Source organism: Cyprinus carpio, chromosome A5 (genome assembly GCF_018340385.1).
Source record: "Cyprinus carpio isolate SPL01 chromosome A5, ASM1834038v1, whole genome shotgun sequence".
In the NCBI taxonomy this organism is placed as follows: Eukaryota; Metazoa; Chordata; class Actinopteri; order Cypriniformes; family Cyprinidae; genus Cyprinus; species Cyprinus carpio.
In genome coordinates, this window is record NC_056576.1 from 31,842,758 (window position 1) to 31,860,930 (window position 18,173).

Sequence of the window (18,173 nt, forward strand, 5' to 3'; positions counted from 1 at the left end):
ATCACAAAAAAAGTTCAAAATATATTACTGAAAACCATATTCATTGACCATTTACAGCAATCTAGTATTTACCATGTTGAGAAAAAAAAAGTCATATCCTTTATATATATATATATATATATATATAATGTAGACTAGAACAATTGTTTAAGCATGTGTTTTCTCCACTGATGACAACAAAACAAATATATTTCCCTATCTTGTTAACTGTTGGTCATGACTTTTAAGAAAGAAGACAACAATAATAGTGTAAATAAATTAAGAATTTTAATAGCTTACTTAACAGTAATTATATGGTCATTAGACATTTTTACACATTCATAATTCCTTTGCAACCTTTCTCTTTTTGTTGTGAACTATACTGACTAAATTTTTGGGAAATGTGGTGGTATACTCGTTATTAAGGGTGCATTATGGGATTGATTGAGTGCAATCGATAATTGTCCACTATTATTTTGGACACCACTACAAATGGCTGTCCCTTCAAGTCTTTCATTAAGTTCATCATACATTTTGTAAAATGCAATAAAAACAAAAATCTGTGATGTTAATTCTCTTTGACCTTTAAAACTGTATTATGTAAATATAAACAAATTTTGATGGCTCTAAGTTGGGATGGAGGCAAAATAAAAGTAAAAAGACTATAGAATATTCAAGTTACACTGTTTCAAAACATTCCACAATAAGCAGGTGAATTGGTGATAATAGTTAGGGCATAGGTCTTCAACTCTGGGGACCCATATTCCTACAGAGTTCTGCACCAAGCCTAATCAACCACACCTAAACAAGCTAAACAAGGTCTTAAGGATCACTTGAAAAGTCAGAGGCCCAGTGTGCTGAAAGCAAGTTGGAAATAAACTATACAGGACAGTGTGTCCCCAGGAGAATGATTGAAGATCACGTTAGAGTATCGTGATTAGATTAAAAAAAACAAAAGCATTCACCAAAGTGTGAGTCTTTGAAAGCAAAGATGGGTTGTACCATGTTGTGCCAAATTAATGAGGAAATTTTCAAACCATTCAAAAATTTCTTAATGGAAGATTGCAAAGAATTTAGGTGTTTCAGAGATTCAGGGAATCTGGAAGAATCTCAGACCATGTAGGGAAATGCTGGAAACCTCTGCTAAATAAAGTGAAAAGGTGAAGTGATGTGTGGCCAAGTATGGTGACCCATACTCTGAATTTGTGCTCTGCATTTAACCCATCCAAGTGCACAAACACAGTAGTGAACACACACACACCCGGAGCATTGGGCAGCCATATTGCTGCGGCGCCCGGGGAGCAGTTGGGGGTTCGGTGCCTTGCTCAAGAGAGCGCTGGTTATTCACTTCCCCCACAACAATTCCTACCGGACCTGAGACTCAAACTCATTACCTTATGATTTTATAAGTCCGACTCGCTAACCATTAGGCCACGACTGCCCCTTTTTTAAGTGAAGATGGGCTATGAGCCATCAGATTGAACAGCATGAGAATTGAGCATAATGTGCATTGTGTTCACCTAGCCAAAAACAAAAGAGAGCATCCAGCCTTATATCAGCAATGAGTCCAAAAGCCAACATCTGTCATCGTATGGGGGTACATTAGTGCCCACAATCCCAATATATGCCTCAGCCTCAATGGTACCTTCACATGCAAGTCACCCACAGTACACAATGTCTGTTTTTCCCAAAAACAAGTTAAAATGTGGACTCCTCTGACCACGGCACACATTTCATCCAGACCATCTGAGAAGAGCTCTCAGGCCCAAAGAACTCGACAGCATCTTTGTATAGAATTGATGTATGCATGGCTTTCTTGCAAAACAGAGATCAAGATGCATTTCTTATTTACAACTATATTAAGTGACAATATTTTTTTAAGTACTCCCAAGCCCGTGTCATTGTATTTAACACATTAGCATGATGATGCTGTTCCATATGCCTCAGCCTCAATGGTAACTTCACATGCAAGTCACCCATGACTTGCATGTGAAGGTACCATTGAGGCCGAGGCATATATTGGGATTGCACATATGCTGACGTCTTGGTTAAATCCATGGTTATTAGACTTGAAAATACCAATGAGTCAATGTGCATGTGCAACAACAGTGTGGTTTTGTAGACACAGAGTGGATCTGCTTGACTTGCCTGCCTGCAGTCCAGATCTATCTTTGAAAATGTATACGGTGCATTATGAAGAAGATAATAACATACATCTGTTCCAACTTTTTGGAGTGTGTTGCAGCCATCAAAATCAAAATTTGTTCATATTTACAAAATTTAACTAAGCTGGTCAGTGAAAATATTGGAGATCTTTTTTCTTTGAACTTTTGTCAGTTAAACAAATGTTGAAGAGAACAAATCACAAATTATTTTTTGTTTTTATTGCATTTTACAAGAGGGTATGTCCCAACTTTTCTGTAAATGGGTTTGTACAACTGTCTTTCAGTCATTCAGTGGCGCAACAGAGTTATATAGCTACCTCAATAAGAATAATTTTAATGTTCCAATTAAACCAGCCGTGCCGGTGAGCACTGTTTCATGCTAAAATGTTGTGTTTTAGTTACTTAACGAAAAGGTGTGGTTATAAAAGGGGCTGGTTTTGTTGTGAAATTTCGTGTTGTGATTGGACAGAGCGCTCATACTGCGTCCAAAAGCTCTAAAATCCATCCATCAAGTCGCGTCCGAATCCAAATTCTGCTTTACTTCCTGTCTCCGGAGGTACCTTCTTCTGATCGAATTTTGAAGGCAGCATAAATGTATCCTTCGCTGCCTTTGATATCCCACAATCCTGTGCGTTCCATTCCATGACAGTTGAGCTAAAAAATAAAGATGGCGTCTGAGGGGTTGCATTCATAGACAGTAAAAGAAATGGACACAGCGACCCCATTGGAACTCAATTGAGACAAGTGAAGCCCATTTTTAGCGATTTTTAGCACTTCCGTTTCTGACGCGCAGACTCAAACTAAGCTTGATGACGTCAGCAACCTGTCTGACAGATGTAAATCTTCTAGTAGCTGTGCGTGCAAACTGCCATTGTTAATCTTGCAGAGACGGAGAGTTTGAGCGGGGAGTTCTTTGGCGTGAGTGAGCAGGAGTAAGTATTCTGATTAATTATTTTGTATAGTATTTTTAAAATGTAACGCCAGTACGCCATATCTCTTGACGCCTCCCCGATTGCCTGCGAGCTTCTCCTCCTGTCTGTACGGTAATTTCTCTACTGTGCGACAGAGAGTCGAGTGGTTATGACGCAATCGTTAGCCTATTTTTACAAAAAACTGTTTTCTACGGGGCCATAATGTAACATAGAAGGTAATGGAGCCCCTTTATACATTGTCCTGTATCTTTAGAAATAAATAATGGACAAATGGGAGTCTTTAAACGCCTCAGATGTAAAGTTATTCGCTGGCAAAGTGACGCCAAAATGAATAGGAGTCAATGGGATGCTAACGCAAGTGAAGTTCTGCTACAAGATGGCGGCACGCGGCCGACTTCAACTTCCGGTCGACTTCCTTGCCGCCTGGTTGCATTATCTATGGGAATAAATAACTTCTGTTATGAAATGGCACAAAAAAATGAATTAATTATTTTCCTAAAATAAACAAGACTGATTAATAGAATTTAAGATACCGTTGTATTAAAATAAAGTTTTTTTTTCTCCCTCTCTCTCCCCTCCCACATTGTCATTTGTGTTACTGTTTTCCAACTTCCCAACCATTATGCGCTCCACACCCCTATCCAGTAGGTGGCGGGAATGCTCCATTCAAGTTGGTCTGCCAACTGCCATTAATAGCAGAAGAAGAAGAAGAAGAAGAAAGTTGCTTTTGGTGGTCAGTTTGTGTGTAAATGTATATTTCTAACTTTTTGCACTTTTATGTTATTTCTACCGAGAAATATTATTGCAGTAATTTAATATTCTTTTAGTTATCACCAAAACTCGTAGTATTTTGTTGTAGATCATTAAACCGTTACGCTGCCTCAGAAGCCTGTCCGAAATCAGTTTCATGAGGTGCCTTCGTGCGAAAACGCTGCCTACAAAGTCATTGCCTCATACGGCAGCGAGGCAGCAATAGCAATTCAGCTGCCTAAGTTTTTGGATGCAGCCTGTGTTTATCCATGATACGTCAGCATAAGAATTAAACAACCAACGCAAATGTATTGACGATGCACAGCTCTGATTGGACACGTCGCTGTCAGTGGTCTTTTACGATTGGTTTACGTTCTAAGTTTTGTTAGTCCCTCCCCCAAAAGCTGGCAGGTTTTTCCAACGCCTCTCAGCGGTGCACCACGGAGGTTTGGAAGCGGGTGGGAAAGACGCGGGCAACGACTGACCCTATTACACTAAAAATTGTACGCAGGGTTGGTTTGCCCGGTCCGGTTTCCAAACTAATACCGTCGTACCTGCTCTCACGTTTCATCCCAGACCTGACATCCCCTCTAATGTCGGATTTCAAGCTTGGGATTGTTCGACTTGGCCGTGTGGCCGGGAAGGTGAGCTGAATCCTAGGGCTGCCATGTGCGACGTGAAGGGGAGGGGATCCGAGATCCGTGAGCTAAATGCTTGTGTTTAACAATTAAGTGGCAGATTTGTCTATTGTGGTGTTATCGACTTTGGTCAAAGAGTGATATATGTACAATAGGTATGTAGTTGTCGTCGAAACGGGTGGATTTTATAATGAAACTGCTCAGCTCATCAGCCGAGGAGGTTTAGTCCTTTTTGAGCCGCCTACTTTTGCTGTGGTTGTGCCGCTAGCGTGGCTATAGAACTAGCGAGAGTTCGCTAGTTAACCAGGGACTGTAAAAGTTTTATTTTTCCGTTTACACTTTTAGAAGGTTTTAAGCACAGGACTGTTGCGTTTTCTTGATCCATATTAGTAATGACAATATCATCCAATATGGCTCAGAGAGCTCTGAAAATGCCTCAACCAGGAACCGTCCGCAGCATGACAACCGGCATGTCGGCTAGGATGAGCATTAGCACTATCCTTACATGGTTCATCTGTCAAACATTTATATAGTCACTTAATCTCAATCGCCTTGTAATGCATCGCCAAACCTTCTGCAAAATGCTGTCAGTTTATTAAACTTCACTATTTTGATCGGTTTCTTTGCGTCAACCTGAACAAATCCAAGCTGTTTCTGGGATGCCAGCATGGATGCCAGGCCGCTCATGCCATGACACTAGAGGGCAGCCGGTAAATAGATGTCCATAGGGTTAAACAATAGAAGCATGTGAGAAGTCGCATGAAAGGAGGCACAAACGAGATGCGTGCTATCCAGTCTAATGCCCGTTTTATGTTAGAGCTCATGTTAATCGACGGTCATAGGTTATGTCTGGTCCGCTGACTTTGCACACGTGTTTCTCCTGTTGATAATAGTTAAAGGTTGCTTAGCCACTCTTCATCTGTTTTTATGCTCATTAAATTCTGGAATCTGTCATGGCATTTGATACCGATATACTTTACATACAGATTAAAAAGCAGTTATAAAATACCAACAATTAACTTTCCAAATTACCAGAAAGCGCGGTATTGAGTAATCATACGAGTAACGATGTCTGATTCGTAAACGGATTGTTCTTCAGTGAACCGGCTGACCTGGTTTGCTAAACCTGTATGGGGTGCTTTTCCAAAAATCATCCTCGTTTAACTGTGGTCGCAAGTTCCGTCGCTTCCAACATAGTTCAACCATTCGGTGTTTTAATTCATAGTTAAAACGAATATGCGCAAACAGCATCAACAACTTAAACATGAAGTTCATTCTATGTTACAAGTCTGTTTTGATTTTATATATATATATATATATATATATATATATATATATATATATATATATATATATAATATACACATATTTACACAAACTTTTAATAATAGAAACCAATAAAACTAATAGAAAATTTGCCAAAAAGTATGGAGACCCTAAAAAAGCATGTATAACTTAAGTCTTTAGTGAGGAAGAAAAAGGATTATATGTTATATATTATAACACCATTTTGTTTCTTTAGACAAAGTACACTTTGATTGATGAACAAGACATACCATTGGTGGAAAATTATGCCTTTGAGGTGAGAACTCATTTTCTAGATGTTTTGTTTTTTAAGTTGAGTGTGTTTTGTTGGGGGGTTGGGGGGGTGGATTGAACCAATAACCATCTGTGTTATGACCTTTTCCGGTTTTTCCTCGTAAATTATAAAGTTTTTACTTTAACAACTACCAAAATTAATATTTTTGTTATGGTCAATTGCTTTGAATACTATTATAAAGTCCTGTGAAATTGAATGCCTGCCTTTATTTTCAGGCGCGCATGGAAGTTGATGCAGATGGGAATGGGGCGAAAATCTTTGCTTATGCCTTTGACATCGGCAAGGGTAGATGGGCTGGTCGACCACTGCATGAGTTACTCTGGTGAGTGTACTGTTAGAGCCTATTGCAGTTCCCACTGCTTTTGCACTTCACGGTCTTCAGATATTCGGATCACAATTCGGGCCACTAGTGGAAGTCTTAATTAACTTTTATTATAAAGCCACCTTCTCACTGGAGGTGTAACGATACATCAATATGTAATGACTAATGATGCGATGTAACAATGTAATGCATTATAAACCTATATTGCAACATGTGACACATTTTCCAGGCCCCAAAATCTATTTAATACTAATCATGTCATCATGGCGTATATTGAGGTATCTGTTAATATCATATTGCTGGCTAAGAGAATCCATGTTAGATCATATTGTAATGAAAATTCTCACCCATACAGACCTGCAATGTTTTTGCACCTTCAAAAAGTAGCATCAAAAAAGGAATGTTTACCCTCCACTGTTTGAGCATTCTCACAGCCCTAGTTTAAACCTTGAAGAGGCTGTAAATAAGTTGACATGTATGTTTTAAGTAGTCACATTTTAGTGTGTTTGTTCACAGGGAAAAACACAGAGGTGGAATTGCTCCAAGTTTCCAAGTAGTTCACATAAACTCAGTCACAGTAGACAACCGTCTAGACAACTTGCGTCTCGTTCCTGTGGGATGGAGTCCCAAACCAGAAGAACTGTCAAGCAAACAAAGGTAATTAAAAATCCATACATTTAGATTTTATGACATACACATGAAAGAAACAAACAAAAATAGTGATTTTTTTTTGTACTCCACTTGTGTTGTGAGGTGTTTTCTAAATTATCCCTGTATAATGTTCTCTCTAGAGAGCAGTCGCTATACTGGCTGGCCATCCAGCAGGTTCCAGCAGACCCAGTGGAAGAGCAGTATCTGGAGTTGAGTCGCACACGCTACTACAATGCTAATGGAGAGCTGGTGGAAGAGGAGGAGTGCTCCTGCACCTACTACGAGTGTCACTACCCACCCTGCTCGCTGATTGAGAGGAGGGTCAGTATGGTGTTGAGAAAAGTCATTCTGTGGTCTTTTGTTGAATTAAATTTTTTTTTTTTTTAACACTGGTAATGTTCAGATGAGGTGTAAATTTACATAGTCAGTGGGTTGTAAGAACATCAGTCCTTTATAATTGAGCTGGTGCGTTTGCAGGTTGTTCACAGAGTTTAAAAATGCTGGATTGGACATGAAAGAATCGAAGTGAACGCAGCCACATAACCCTCACATAAGACTTTTATTAAAAATGAAATGTTTTTAGTGTGCAAAATAGCACAAGAAGCATGTCAACAGTCAAATATGCTGGTGTATATGGATATGTATATCTTTTTGTTGCACAGAATTATACCCTATGTTCAGAGAAATTACACTCTTAATTAGCTAATATTGATATTATGTTTTTCAAACAGTTGTCACTTTAACATGTTTATTGTGTTTATCTCATTTATTTGAGTAGTGACAATTTTACTAGTGTCTCTGTCTTTGTACCTTTCCAGTTGAGGGAGTTCAACATTTGCGGCCGATGCCAAGTGGCACGCTACTGCGGCTCACAGTGCCAACAGAGAGATTGGCCGGCCCATAAGAAGCAGTGCCGTGAGCGTAAACGGGTTCTGGCTCTGGAGTCTGAGCCAGAGCGATGATCCCCCTCAACCCCAGTTTGAAGAACGATGGTCACGGGGTGTGGCATGAGACTGAATTGAAATGCAAAAACTGGCTGGTAAGACAGGGGACAATTTTGGTGGGTTGGATGGGCCTATTGGGGGTGGGGGGACATACTTCCCAGAACTTTCATATCTCCACAACTTGCCTATGGGGATTATGGGAAATGGAGTTTTTTGTTATTCAGAGGGAGGTCTTAAAGGCTCCACCTGCTGCTATGGATGTGTGTTAAATGAAGAAAAACACCATGCCGTCATAACTCTTTCTCTGTGGACTGCATATGAGTATTGACAGTCATGCGCTCACTTGTTCCATCCGCCCTTCTGTCATGAAGTGTTAACCGCCGAGGGACAAAACTGCTGTACAACTGATGAGATGGAATACGGACCTCTTCACTGTACTACCCTTCCTCTTCCTCTTCTCCCAGTTGGACTTCTTGTGCACATAACCTAGCACATAGTCACTCACCTGCCATACCTTCATTAAGTATAAAGCCAATAGCTGTGCAAAACCACACCACCAGTATTGTGTGTGCAATGCCATTACTGACTGAATGACATGGATAAAGTGGTTATTTTTTTCCCTTTTTTCTTGTTTTATGGGATTTTTTTGGGGGGGGGGGGGGGGGGGTTGCGGTGTTGGGGAATATGCCTTTGGGGGGCAGGGTCTACTTATTTTCGAAAAAAGCATTACAATCCAATTTACCCTTCCCACTCATGCCATGTTTAATTTCATCGTAACAAGCGATGAAACCGTAACAAGCACTCAGTTTAGAGGGATGTCCTGGGAAAAACTTGAAAACCCACATGGAAAGTTGACTTTGATTCGTATTGTCAACGTGTATTTGGATGTCTAAAATTGTCATTTGGGTCCCAGTCATTCAATGTTTAGTCTTGTTTGTCCTAAAAGCTTTGTCAAAGTGAGTTTAAGTTATGAATTTTTTTTCTCTCTTCTTGATACAAAAATTTGTGCACACAAGTTCCAAGTGTGTCTTCCTCTTATGTCAAGGGCAACTCTACCAAACTGTGACGTGCACTCACAAATAAGCATGTATAATAGACGCATACATGTGATGTTTGTCTGTGTTCGTATTCTGAATAATTTATTTATCTGGTTGGAGTTGAACACTGTGCACTGAATATCCTTACTTTGATCCTTGTTCTTTTCTGAGAAATGGGAGTTTAGGGTAAGTCGGGGGTGTCTGTTCTTTTTATTTTTTCTAAGCTATTCTCATACAAACATTAAATGCATAAATATGTGAATGGACAAAGTTTGTGATAACTGACCATCTCATCACTGTAATATATAAGAATAAAGTTAATGAAATAAATTCACAAATGTGTAAAGGTTAATTTCGTTACATAGTGTCTGTTTTGCCCATGTAATGTTGTCTTTTGAGGCTAAAACAGTTGTTCCTTGGTTTTTCTTTTCGCTGAACCAAAAATGTGGACCATATGGTTATTAGGATGTGCAAAGACTTTGGAATTTGAATAATTTTGTTATAATGCGTGTCATTTAAAATGCTAAATCAAAATCAAGCTTTAAAAGCACATACAGTGGCCCTGAAATGTATAAGGATGTTTACATGGATTGTATGAAATGCAGACAGGAAAATACTTATTCAAAATGGCCATATTTTTCATGTTAAAAGTGGGCACCTGAAATGGCGAAGTTAGTTGTAGTTTTTTTTTTTTCAATGGTTTTTGACCAGCTGGTGTGTCAGAAATTTTTAGATGTATGTCAGTACTTTGAGTTCACACGTTTTGTTCATCACATTCACTTTGAACATGTTCAACTGACTTTTGACTACATGAACCACCCACGTATGTGTCTTCATTTTGATTAATTTATTTATTGCTTTATCATTTGAAATTTATCAGCATAATTCATTCGTTGTATCTTCAGGCAAATGTTTTCAAGATGTCTCAAATTCTCTTTAAATCTAACGATCAGTAGCAGAGTTTTTATTCTATTAGTTGAGTGAAATTGTTGGAATTATAGCAATTTTTTGTCAAAAGACAACGGCATGCGTGGGGAAATTATTCTTAAAAAGAAAAATCATTTTCTGCAAATCACAAAATTTGTTGAACATGCTGTTTTTGTCATGGTACTGTAACATGGACATCATGGTATATTTGGAAGTGCTATTTAAGTATAAAGGGTACATGAATTTCAGTACCATTATAGTTATGCTTACTGATTTCCATGATATTCTTTAGTGTAATGTTAATAATTATGGTAATCATTTAATGCTGTGGTATATATCAAATAACCACAATATTATTATATGCCATCACTGCCACAGTACATTTTTAAGGCATTAGCGTATAATGTATTTGGTAATATAAGGTTAATATAACATGATGCCATCATTGTGTCATAATACAGCCACAGTAGCCTACATTTCTAAGGCAATCTGAGAATAACAGTTACTTTTCTTTCCTTAGTAAGTGTTTTTTTGTGTGTGTGTGTACTAGAGTGTTTTGCCTTGACGTGCCTTCTATGTCCAGACATTGGTCCTCTGCATTGCAAATTCTTGTTAACATTGCGCAGGAAGGACAAAGGTGAATTTGTTAAAAAGGTTCTTCAACACTGCAACACAGAACTGCATAGATGCTCTACGAAAGCTGCTGAAGTCAACTGCCTCATGGTCAGTGCTGCAATCTTAATCATTAGACAGGTTAAAAAATAGCTTGGCTCTATAAATTACACCTCTCAAAACTGAAATGGTGTGTATTAACATTACAGAATATTGACACTACTGGCCAAATGCAGTTAATCCGTACAGTCACGGTTGGTGTAAATGTGAACTCCCCCTGCACCACATCACTGATATCACTAATATTATAAATCAAATGCTCGTGGAGGTCAAAGAATGATTCCAATGTTCCTTCACACAGATGGGTGGTTTTGTAGTTTCATCACATACATACAAACATGAGAGTGGTCTTCTGTTAAGAACAAAACATAATTCCATTAAAAGTATATACTGTAAAAAATATTTTACCACTACAGAAATGCTTAGTATTTTGAAACTTTTGAGAATGCTTTCTTATCAGTCCACAAACCATAAACACAAAAATACCTAGTATACCTTATTGTGTTTGCCATTTTAAATATTTTATCTCAGATTGTTTCAGCATTGGTAATTTTACTTTAAAATAGGATAAAGTGCTTGACAAAATGTAAACCCTTGAAAATACAGCTCAAGTCCTTAGAAATGGTCAACTCAGCAACAGCAATTGTGTTTGGGTTATAAAGTTTGATTTATGAGAGTCGTCTTGCTCAATGGTTTTCTTTGACCTCTTACATTAGCAGACTTCTGAGAGGTCAAAGCGTACTGAGTGTCGTTCCCTGTGCCGAAAGACAGTGTCCTCAGGTTGAACTCAGACCAGCAGAGCGGATCGGTTCATGCCTTCTGAGGTGAAGATGGCCTCTCTGTATATCGTAACCAGGGGTCTCATTTATGAAACATTTGTATGCTAAAATCAGTGTTGAGATTTATTAAAATGGTCTTTGACATGAAAAAAGTGCTCAGCGCCACGTCAGGTTCTAAGCAGGAGTACACACTTTTCCTTGTGGCCACTTCTTGAGTCTTGCCACTTGCCATTCTCAAGTAAAGGATTTGGATGTTGACTGGTGCACTTTATATGCTAATGACATTAATTAGGGGTTTTAATTTCATGATCATTTGCAATTTATAGATTTCACATCTGGAAGAGAGGTGTATGCTAATTTTTTCTGGTTTCTCTGAATCACACATACACACATTTGTGAAATTAACTTAGTCACCCCTAAGTCAAGTCACCTTAATTTATATAGGGCTTTTAACAATACAGATTGTGTCTAAGCAACTGTACAGCATTAATTAGGAAAATAGTTAGTCAATAATGCAAAATGACAATAGCAAACACTCATTTTTCAGTTAAAGGCAGTTCATCATTAAATTCAGTGATGTCATCATCCAGCTCAGTTCAGTTTATATAGTATCTGTGCAATCAAGTCAATCAAGACAATATCGCTGGAAATGAAGTGTCCCCAACTAAGCAAGCCAGAGGCGACAGCGGCAAGGAACCAAAACCATCGGTGACAGAATGGAGAAAAAACCTTGGGAGAAACCAGGCTCAGTCTGGGGCCCAGATCTCCTCTGGCCAGATGAAACCAGCAGTTCAATTCCAGGCAGCAGCAAAGTCAGATTGTGCAGAGGACTCAACTGGTTCCTGTGGTCTTGTCCCGGTGGCCATCTGAGACAAGGTCTTTACTGGGAATCTGGTGCTCATCTAGTTGTCCTGGAGTCCACTGACTTTCGGGGCTGTGGTAATCCTCTCTAGGTGCTGATCCACCATTTGGGCTGGATACGCACTGTATCTGGTGGCTACAGTGACCTCGGAATAAGAGAGAAACAGACTAATATTAGCGTAAATGCCATTCTTCTAACGATGTAGCAAGTACATCAGGTGTTATGGGAAGTGTTCCCGGTTCCGGTTGACCTAACTAATGCAGCCTAAAAATCCTTTAACAGATTTGAATATTAGAAATGTGCTAGTGTGTTATGTGTAAGCCAGGTTAAAGAGATGGGTATTTAATCTAGATTTAAACTGACAGAGGGTGTCTGCCTCCCGAACAATGTTGGATAGGGTTATTACAGAGTTTGGGCGCTAAATAGGAAAACGATCTGCCGCACGCAGTTGATATTGATATTCTAGGTATTATCCAATTGCCAGAGTTTTTAGAATGCAGCAGACGTGGAGGACTATAACGTAACAAGAGCTATAATGTAACAAGAAGTAATAAGCAAGATTTTAAAACCTATATGATGTTTAATAGGAAGCCAGTGCGGTGTTGACAGAACCGGGCTAATAGGGTCATACTTCCTGGTTCTAGTCAGAACTCTGTTGCGTTTTGGACCAGCTGGAGTTTGTTTATTAAGCGTGCAGAACAACCACCCAATAAAGCATTACAATAATCTAACCTTGAGGTCATAAACGCATGGATTAACATTTCTGCATTTGACATTGAGAACATTGAGAGGTCGTAATTTAGATATATTTTTGAGGTGGAAAAATGCAGTTTTACAAATGCTAGAAATGTGCCATTCTAAGGAAAGATTGCTATCAAATAGCACACCTAGGTTCCTAACTGATGACGAAGAATTGACAGAGCAGCCATCAAGTCTTAGACAGCCGTTCTAGGTTATTACATGCAGAGTTTTTAGGTCCTATAATTAACACCTCTCTTTTTTCAGAATTTAGCAGTAAGAAATTACTCGTCATCCAGTTTTTTTATATCGACTATGCATTCTGCTAGTTTTTCAAATTGGTATGTTTCGCCGCGCAGCGAAGAAAAATAGAGCTGAGTATCATCAGCATAACAGTGAAAGCTAACACCGTGTTTCCAGATATCTCCCAAGGGTAACATGTAAAGCGTGAAGAATAATGGCCCTAGTACTGAGCCTTGAGGTACTCCATACTGCACTTTTGATCGATATGATACCTCTTCATTCACTGCTACAAATTGATGGCGGTACGATTTGAACCATGCTAATGCACTTCCATTAATGCCAACAAAGTTTTCTAGTCTATTCAAAAGAATCCAATGGCACTGATAGAGAGATACAACCACGATCAGATGATAAGAGCAGGAAATTTTAGCTCTAATTAGAGCAGTCTCTGTACTATAATACGGTCTAAATCCTGACTGGAAATTCTCACAGATACTATTTTTCTCTAAGAAGGAATATAATTGTGAGGATACTTCCTTTTCTAGTATCTTGGACAGAAAAGGGAGATTCGAGATTGATATGTAATTAACTAGTTCTTTGGGGTCAAGTTGTGTTTTTTTGATGAGAGGCTTAATAACAGCCAGTTTGAAGGTTTTGGGTACATATCCTAATGACAGTGACGAATTAATAATAGTCAGAAGGGGATCTATGACTTCTGGAAGTACCTCTTTTAGGAGCTTAGATGGAATAGGGTCTAACATACATGTTGGTTTAGATGATTTAACAAGTTTATACAATTCTTCCTATCCTATAGTAGAGAACGAGTGGAAATGTTCCTCAGGCGATCTATAGCACACTATCTCATGCGATACTATAGCTGACGGCTGCATGGTTACAATTTTATCTCTAATAGTATCGATCTTGGAAGTAAAGTAATTCATAATGTCATTACTGCTGTGCAGTTGGGAAATGTCAACACCTGTTGATGATTTATTTTTTGTTAATTTAGTCACTGTATTGAATAAATACCTGGGGTTATGTTTGTTTTCTTTAAAAAGAGACAAAAAGTAAACAGATCTAGCAGTTTTTAAAGCTTTTCTGTAGGATAGTTTACTTTCCCGCCAAGCAAAACAAAATACCTCTAAGGTGCGGGTGTGCTCATTATACAAAGGTGTCAGACTGTTTTCCTTAATCTTCCTTAAAGGGGTCATATGATGCTGCTAAAAAGAACATTATTTTTGAAACAAGTCGATTTTTACAAGTCAAGTCACCTTTATTTATATAGCGCTTTAAACGAAAAAGATTGTGTCAAAGCAACTGTACAACATTAATTAGGAAAACAGTGTGTCAATAATGCAAAATGACAGATTAAAGGCAGTTCATCATTGAATTCAGTGATGTCATCATGCAGCTCAGTTCAGTTTAAATAGTATCTGTGCAATAATTTGCAATCAAGTCAATGATATTGCTGTAAATGAAGTGTCCCCAAATAAGCAAGCCAGAGGCGACAGCAGCAAGGAACCAAAACTCCATCGGTGACGGAATGGAGAAAAAACCTTGGGAGAAACCAGGGTCAGTCGGGGGGCCAGTTCTCCTCTGACCAGACAAAACCAGCAGTTCAATTCCAGGCTGCAGCAAAGTCAGATTGTGCAGAAGAATCATCTGTTTCCTGTGGTCTTGTCCCAGTGGTCATCTGAGACAAGGTCTTTACAGGGGATCTGTCTCTGGGGCTCTAGTTGTCCTGGGGGGTATTGCACAAAAGCAAGATAAGGGATTAAGCTGGGATTTTCCAGTTATCCTGGCTGAATTTAGCCCTGACTCGGTTGCATGAAGGGAGGCTAAATTAATCTACATTAAGTTACTATGGAGATTTACACTTTGCAGCTAGCCTGCTCCGGAGCAGGCTAACAACCAGGCTAAGATTAATCTTAGTGATTTATCTGTTAGTTCTGCTGTCAATCCTTCTAGAAATTAATGTTTTACAGTCACTCCATGGTCTTCTGCAAATGTTGCATCATTGTAATTATCATGCATTAAAATACGACATATACTGTCATTCATCTAAGTATCCCTATTTTAGTGTTGTTATGAAGACTGTTCATATTGCTGTTAGAGTTTTGATGAATGCATATATTATTGCATTTGTTGAGATTATAAGAAATGGCTGATGAAGCTGGAAATGTGGTTTCATTTAAGTCCATGACGAGGTCAATATGTAGTGTATATATAGGCTTATTCTAAATAAATGTTCCATTTGTTAGTCTCTTTCAACTTGAATAAAGGAATAAAATATATTTTGAAAATGGTTCTACTCTTGAGGATGGCAACAACCTTATAAATATTTTTAGTAAACAACAAAATACCTTTATATGTTCTGGATCATCTGATTCTTCTTTTGAAGTTCTATCCAAACCTGTATGAGTTGCTTTCTTATGTTGAACATAAAAGAGGGGGAAAAAAAATACTATGGAAGTCAGTAGGAGCCACCAACTGTTTGATTACCAGCAATCTTCAAAATATCTTCTTTACACAAAATTGACATGACACCCCAAGCCTTCTGGAGTCCAGTGACACGATCTCATCATCGGCAGATGTGCCTTCCCTCTGCCATATTCAATAGAACTTGTGTTGATAGTTTTGACAGGACGTGCCAAGCCTATGATTTTAATAAAGAGAAGTCACCAGCGGGTCATAGTCTGGTGGCTCCAGAAGTGTAAGTGTGTTACCAGACACTGCAAGGTAAGGCAAAGTCAGACAGTCCACATAGCAAAATCTAAATACTTGATTGTTTTCCATGTGCAGTAGTATGCCAGTAATGTACCTTGTATGAAGAGGCCAGTCTCTCTTGCTGGGCCAGAGTCAGTGGCTGTCCCTCACTGTGTCCCTTCCATCACTGGCTTCCCTTTATTCAACTCCAGGGCCAGCTCCTCTGCTGTGGTCAAGTCTTGGGTTGGAGGACCACCCCCCCGTGCCAGATATATGAGCCTTTTTTTTCAATGCTAAAATCAACACAGACAATAAAATATGGCAGCAGACACTATTCACCTAATTTGTCTTTTTTTTTTTTTTTTTTTCACACATCAAGTCACTTACCAGCCTGCAAAATGTTCTTGTACTTGCTGCCAGGTCCTTTTTTGGCCAGACACGCTTGTTCTTTAAGAAGGATAAATAGATAAGAGAGATAAAATAAATAAACGATTAGATAGATAAAAACAGATCAAATTATCAGATTAGATTAAATCAATTAGATAGAAAACTAAAAACCTAAATAAAAATAGATAAAAGAGACATGAGATAGATTAAATAGACATATAAAATGAACAAAATAGATCAAATACTGTGGATACGCATAGTGGATAAGTGGGTAAGCCTGGCAGACAATAGCGGACCAACTGAATGCATAAGTAGGCCTAGTCCAAATAACCAGTGCTCCACTGAAGCCATCATAATTACAATTCAAGGAGTTATTTGTCATTTCCCTAAATTAACAGTTGGAAAATTTGCCTTAAATGTGACCAGTGGACATGCATGTTACTTATGCAAGCACATATATGATTAATTGCAAACACTTATACACTATGCGCATCTACAGTATTTGATCTATTTTGCTCATTTTATCTGTCTATTTAATCTATCGCATCTATCTCTTTTATCTATTTTTATTTAGGGTTTTTTTTCCATCTAATTGATTTTATCTAATTTATAATCTGAAATAAAACTTTGTCTTTGTTTTATTAAAGAAGCTGTATTTCCCTTTTTACATATTATATGTTTTACCTCTTCATATGTTTCCATTAGAAGCTGTTGCTCAGTTGGCGAGAAGTATGCCGTACGGGTTTTATCCATTTTTGCATCATTGATTCTGTGATCGATCCCGTGGTCTGTTTCAGAATGCCGTGAATGTGCACTTATCCCAACTATCTACACTTGGCTTGACAAAGCTGCACGCTCTCATCCTGGCTTAGCATATGTGCAACAGACTAAGCCAGGATGTGCTGATTGAACTAGGTCAAGCCGCGCCTTTTCTGTTATCCTGGCTTTCTTAATTCTACTTTTGTGCAATACCCCTCCGGTCTCCGCTGTCTTTCAGGGCTGTAGAGGTCTTTCTAGGTGCTGATCCACCATCTGGTCTGGATACGTACTGGATCCGGGTGACTGCAGTGACCCTCTGACTTGGATACAGACTGGATCTGGTGGCTTCGGTGACCTCGGAATAAGAGAGAAACAGACTAATATTAGCGTAGATGCCATTCTTCTAATGATGTAGCAAGTACATCAGGTGTTATGGGAAGTGTTCCCGGTTCCGGTTTACCTAATTAATGCAGCCTAAAAATCCTTTTAACGGATCTGGATATCAGAAGCATATCAGTGTGTTATGTGTAAGCCAGGTTAAAGAGATAGATCTTTAATCTAGATTTAAACTGCCAAGAGTGTGTCTGCCTCCCGAACAATGTTAGGTAGGTTATTCCAGAGTTTAGGCGCTAAACAGGAAAAGGATCTGCTGCGCGCAGTTGACTTTGATATTCTAGGTATTATCAAATTGCCAGAGTTTTGAGAATGCAGCGGACATGGAGAACCATAATGTAACAAGAGCTTGTTAAAATACTGAGATGCTAAACCATTCAGGGCTTTATAAGTGATAAGCAAGATTTTAAAATCTATACAATGTTTGAAAGGGAGCCAGTGCAGTGTTGACAGGATCGGGCTAATATGGTCATACTTCCTGGTTCTAGTAAGAACTCTAGCTGCTGCATTTTGGACTAACTGGAGTTTGTTTACTAAGCGTGCAGAACAACCACCCAATAAAGCATTACAATAATCTAACCTTGAGGTCATAAACGCATGGACTAACATTTCTGCATTTGACATTGAGAGCATAGGCCGTAATTTAGATATATTTTTTTGAGATGGAAAAATGCAGTTTTACAAATGCT

The 18,173-nt window shown here is 38.6% G+C and overlaps 1 protein-coding gene and 1 long non-coding RNA gene across 3 annotated transcripts; one reads left to right on the forward strand and one right to left on the reverse strand.

Annotated features, from left to right (window-relative positions):
* Positions 1–4,059: 4,059 nt before the first annotated feature.
* Positions 4,060–8,639, forward strand: zmynd19 (zinc finger, MYND-type containing 19). Its single transcript, XM_019082020.2, has 6 exons — positions 4,060–4,470; positions 5,987–6,046; positions 6,280–6,386; positions 6,903–7,043; positions 7,178–7,358; positions 7,856–8,639. The coding sequence occupies exons 1-6, from the start codon at positions 4,420–4,422 to the stop codon at positions 7,997–7,999; spliced, it is 684 nt and encodes a 227-aa protein (XP_018937565.1). The 5' UTR covers positions 4,060–4,419; the 3' UTR covers positions 8,000–8,639.
* Positions 8,640–15,017: 6,378 nt separating this feature from the next.
* Positions 15,018–17,305, reverse strand: LOC109093587. Of its 2 annotated transcripts, XR_006158196.1 has the most exons (5): positions 17,017–17,305; positions 16,333–16,392; positions 16,061–16,238; positions 15,787–15,895; positions 15,018–15,668 (listed from the first exon to the last, which is right to left on the reverse strand). It is a non-coding gene; the product is annotated as an uncharacterized LOC109093587 (long non-coding RNA). The 2 variants fall into 2 exon arrangements; XR_006158195.1 differs by having other exon boundaries at positions 15,018–15,895.
* Between the last annotated feature and the right edge of the window lie 868 nt (positions 17,306–18,173).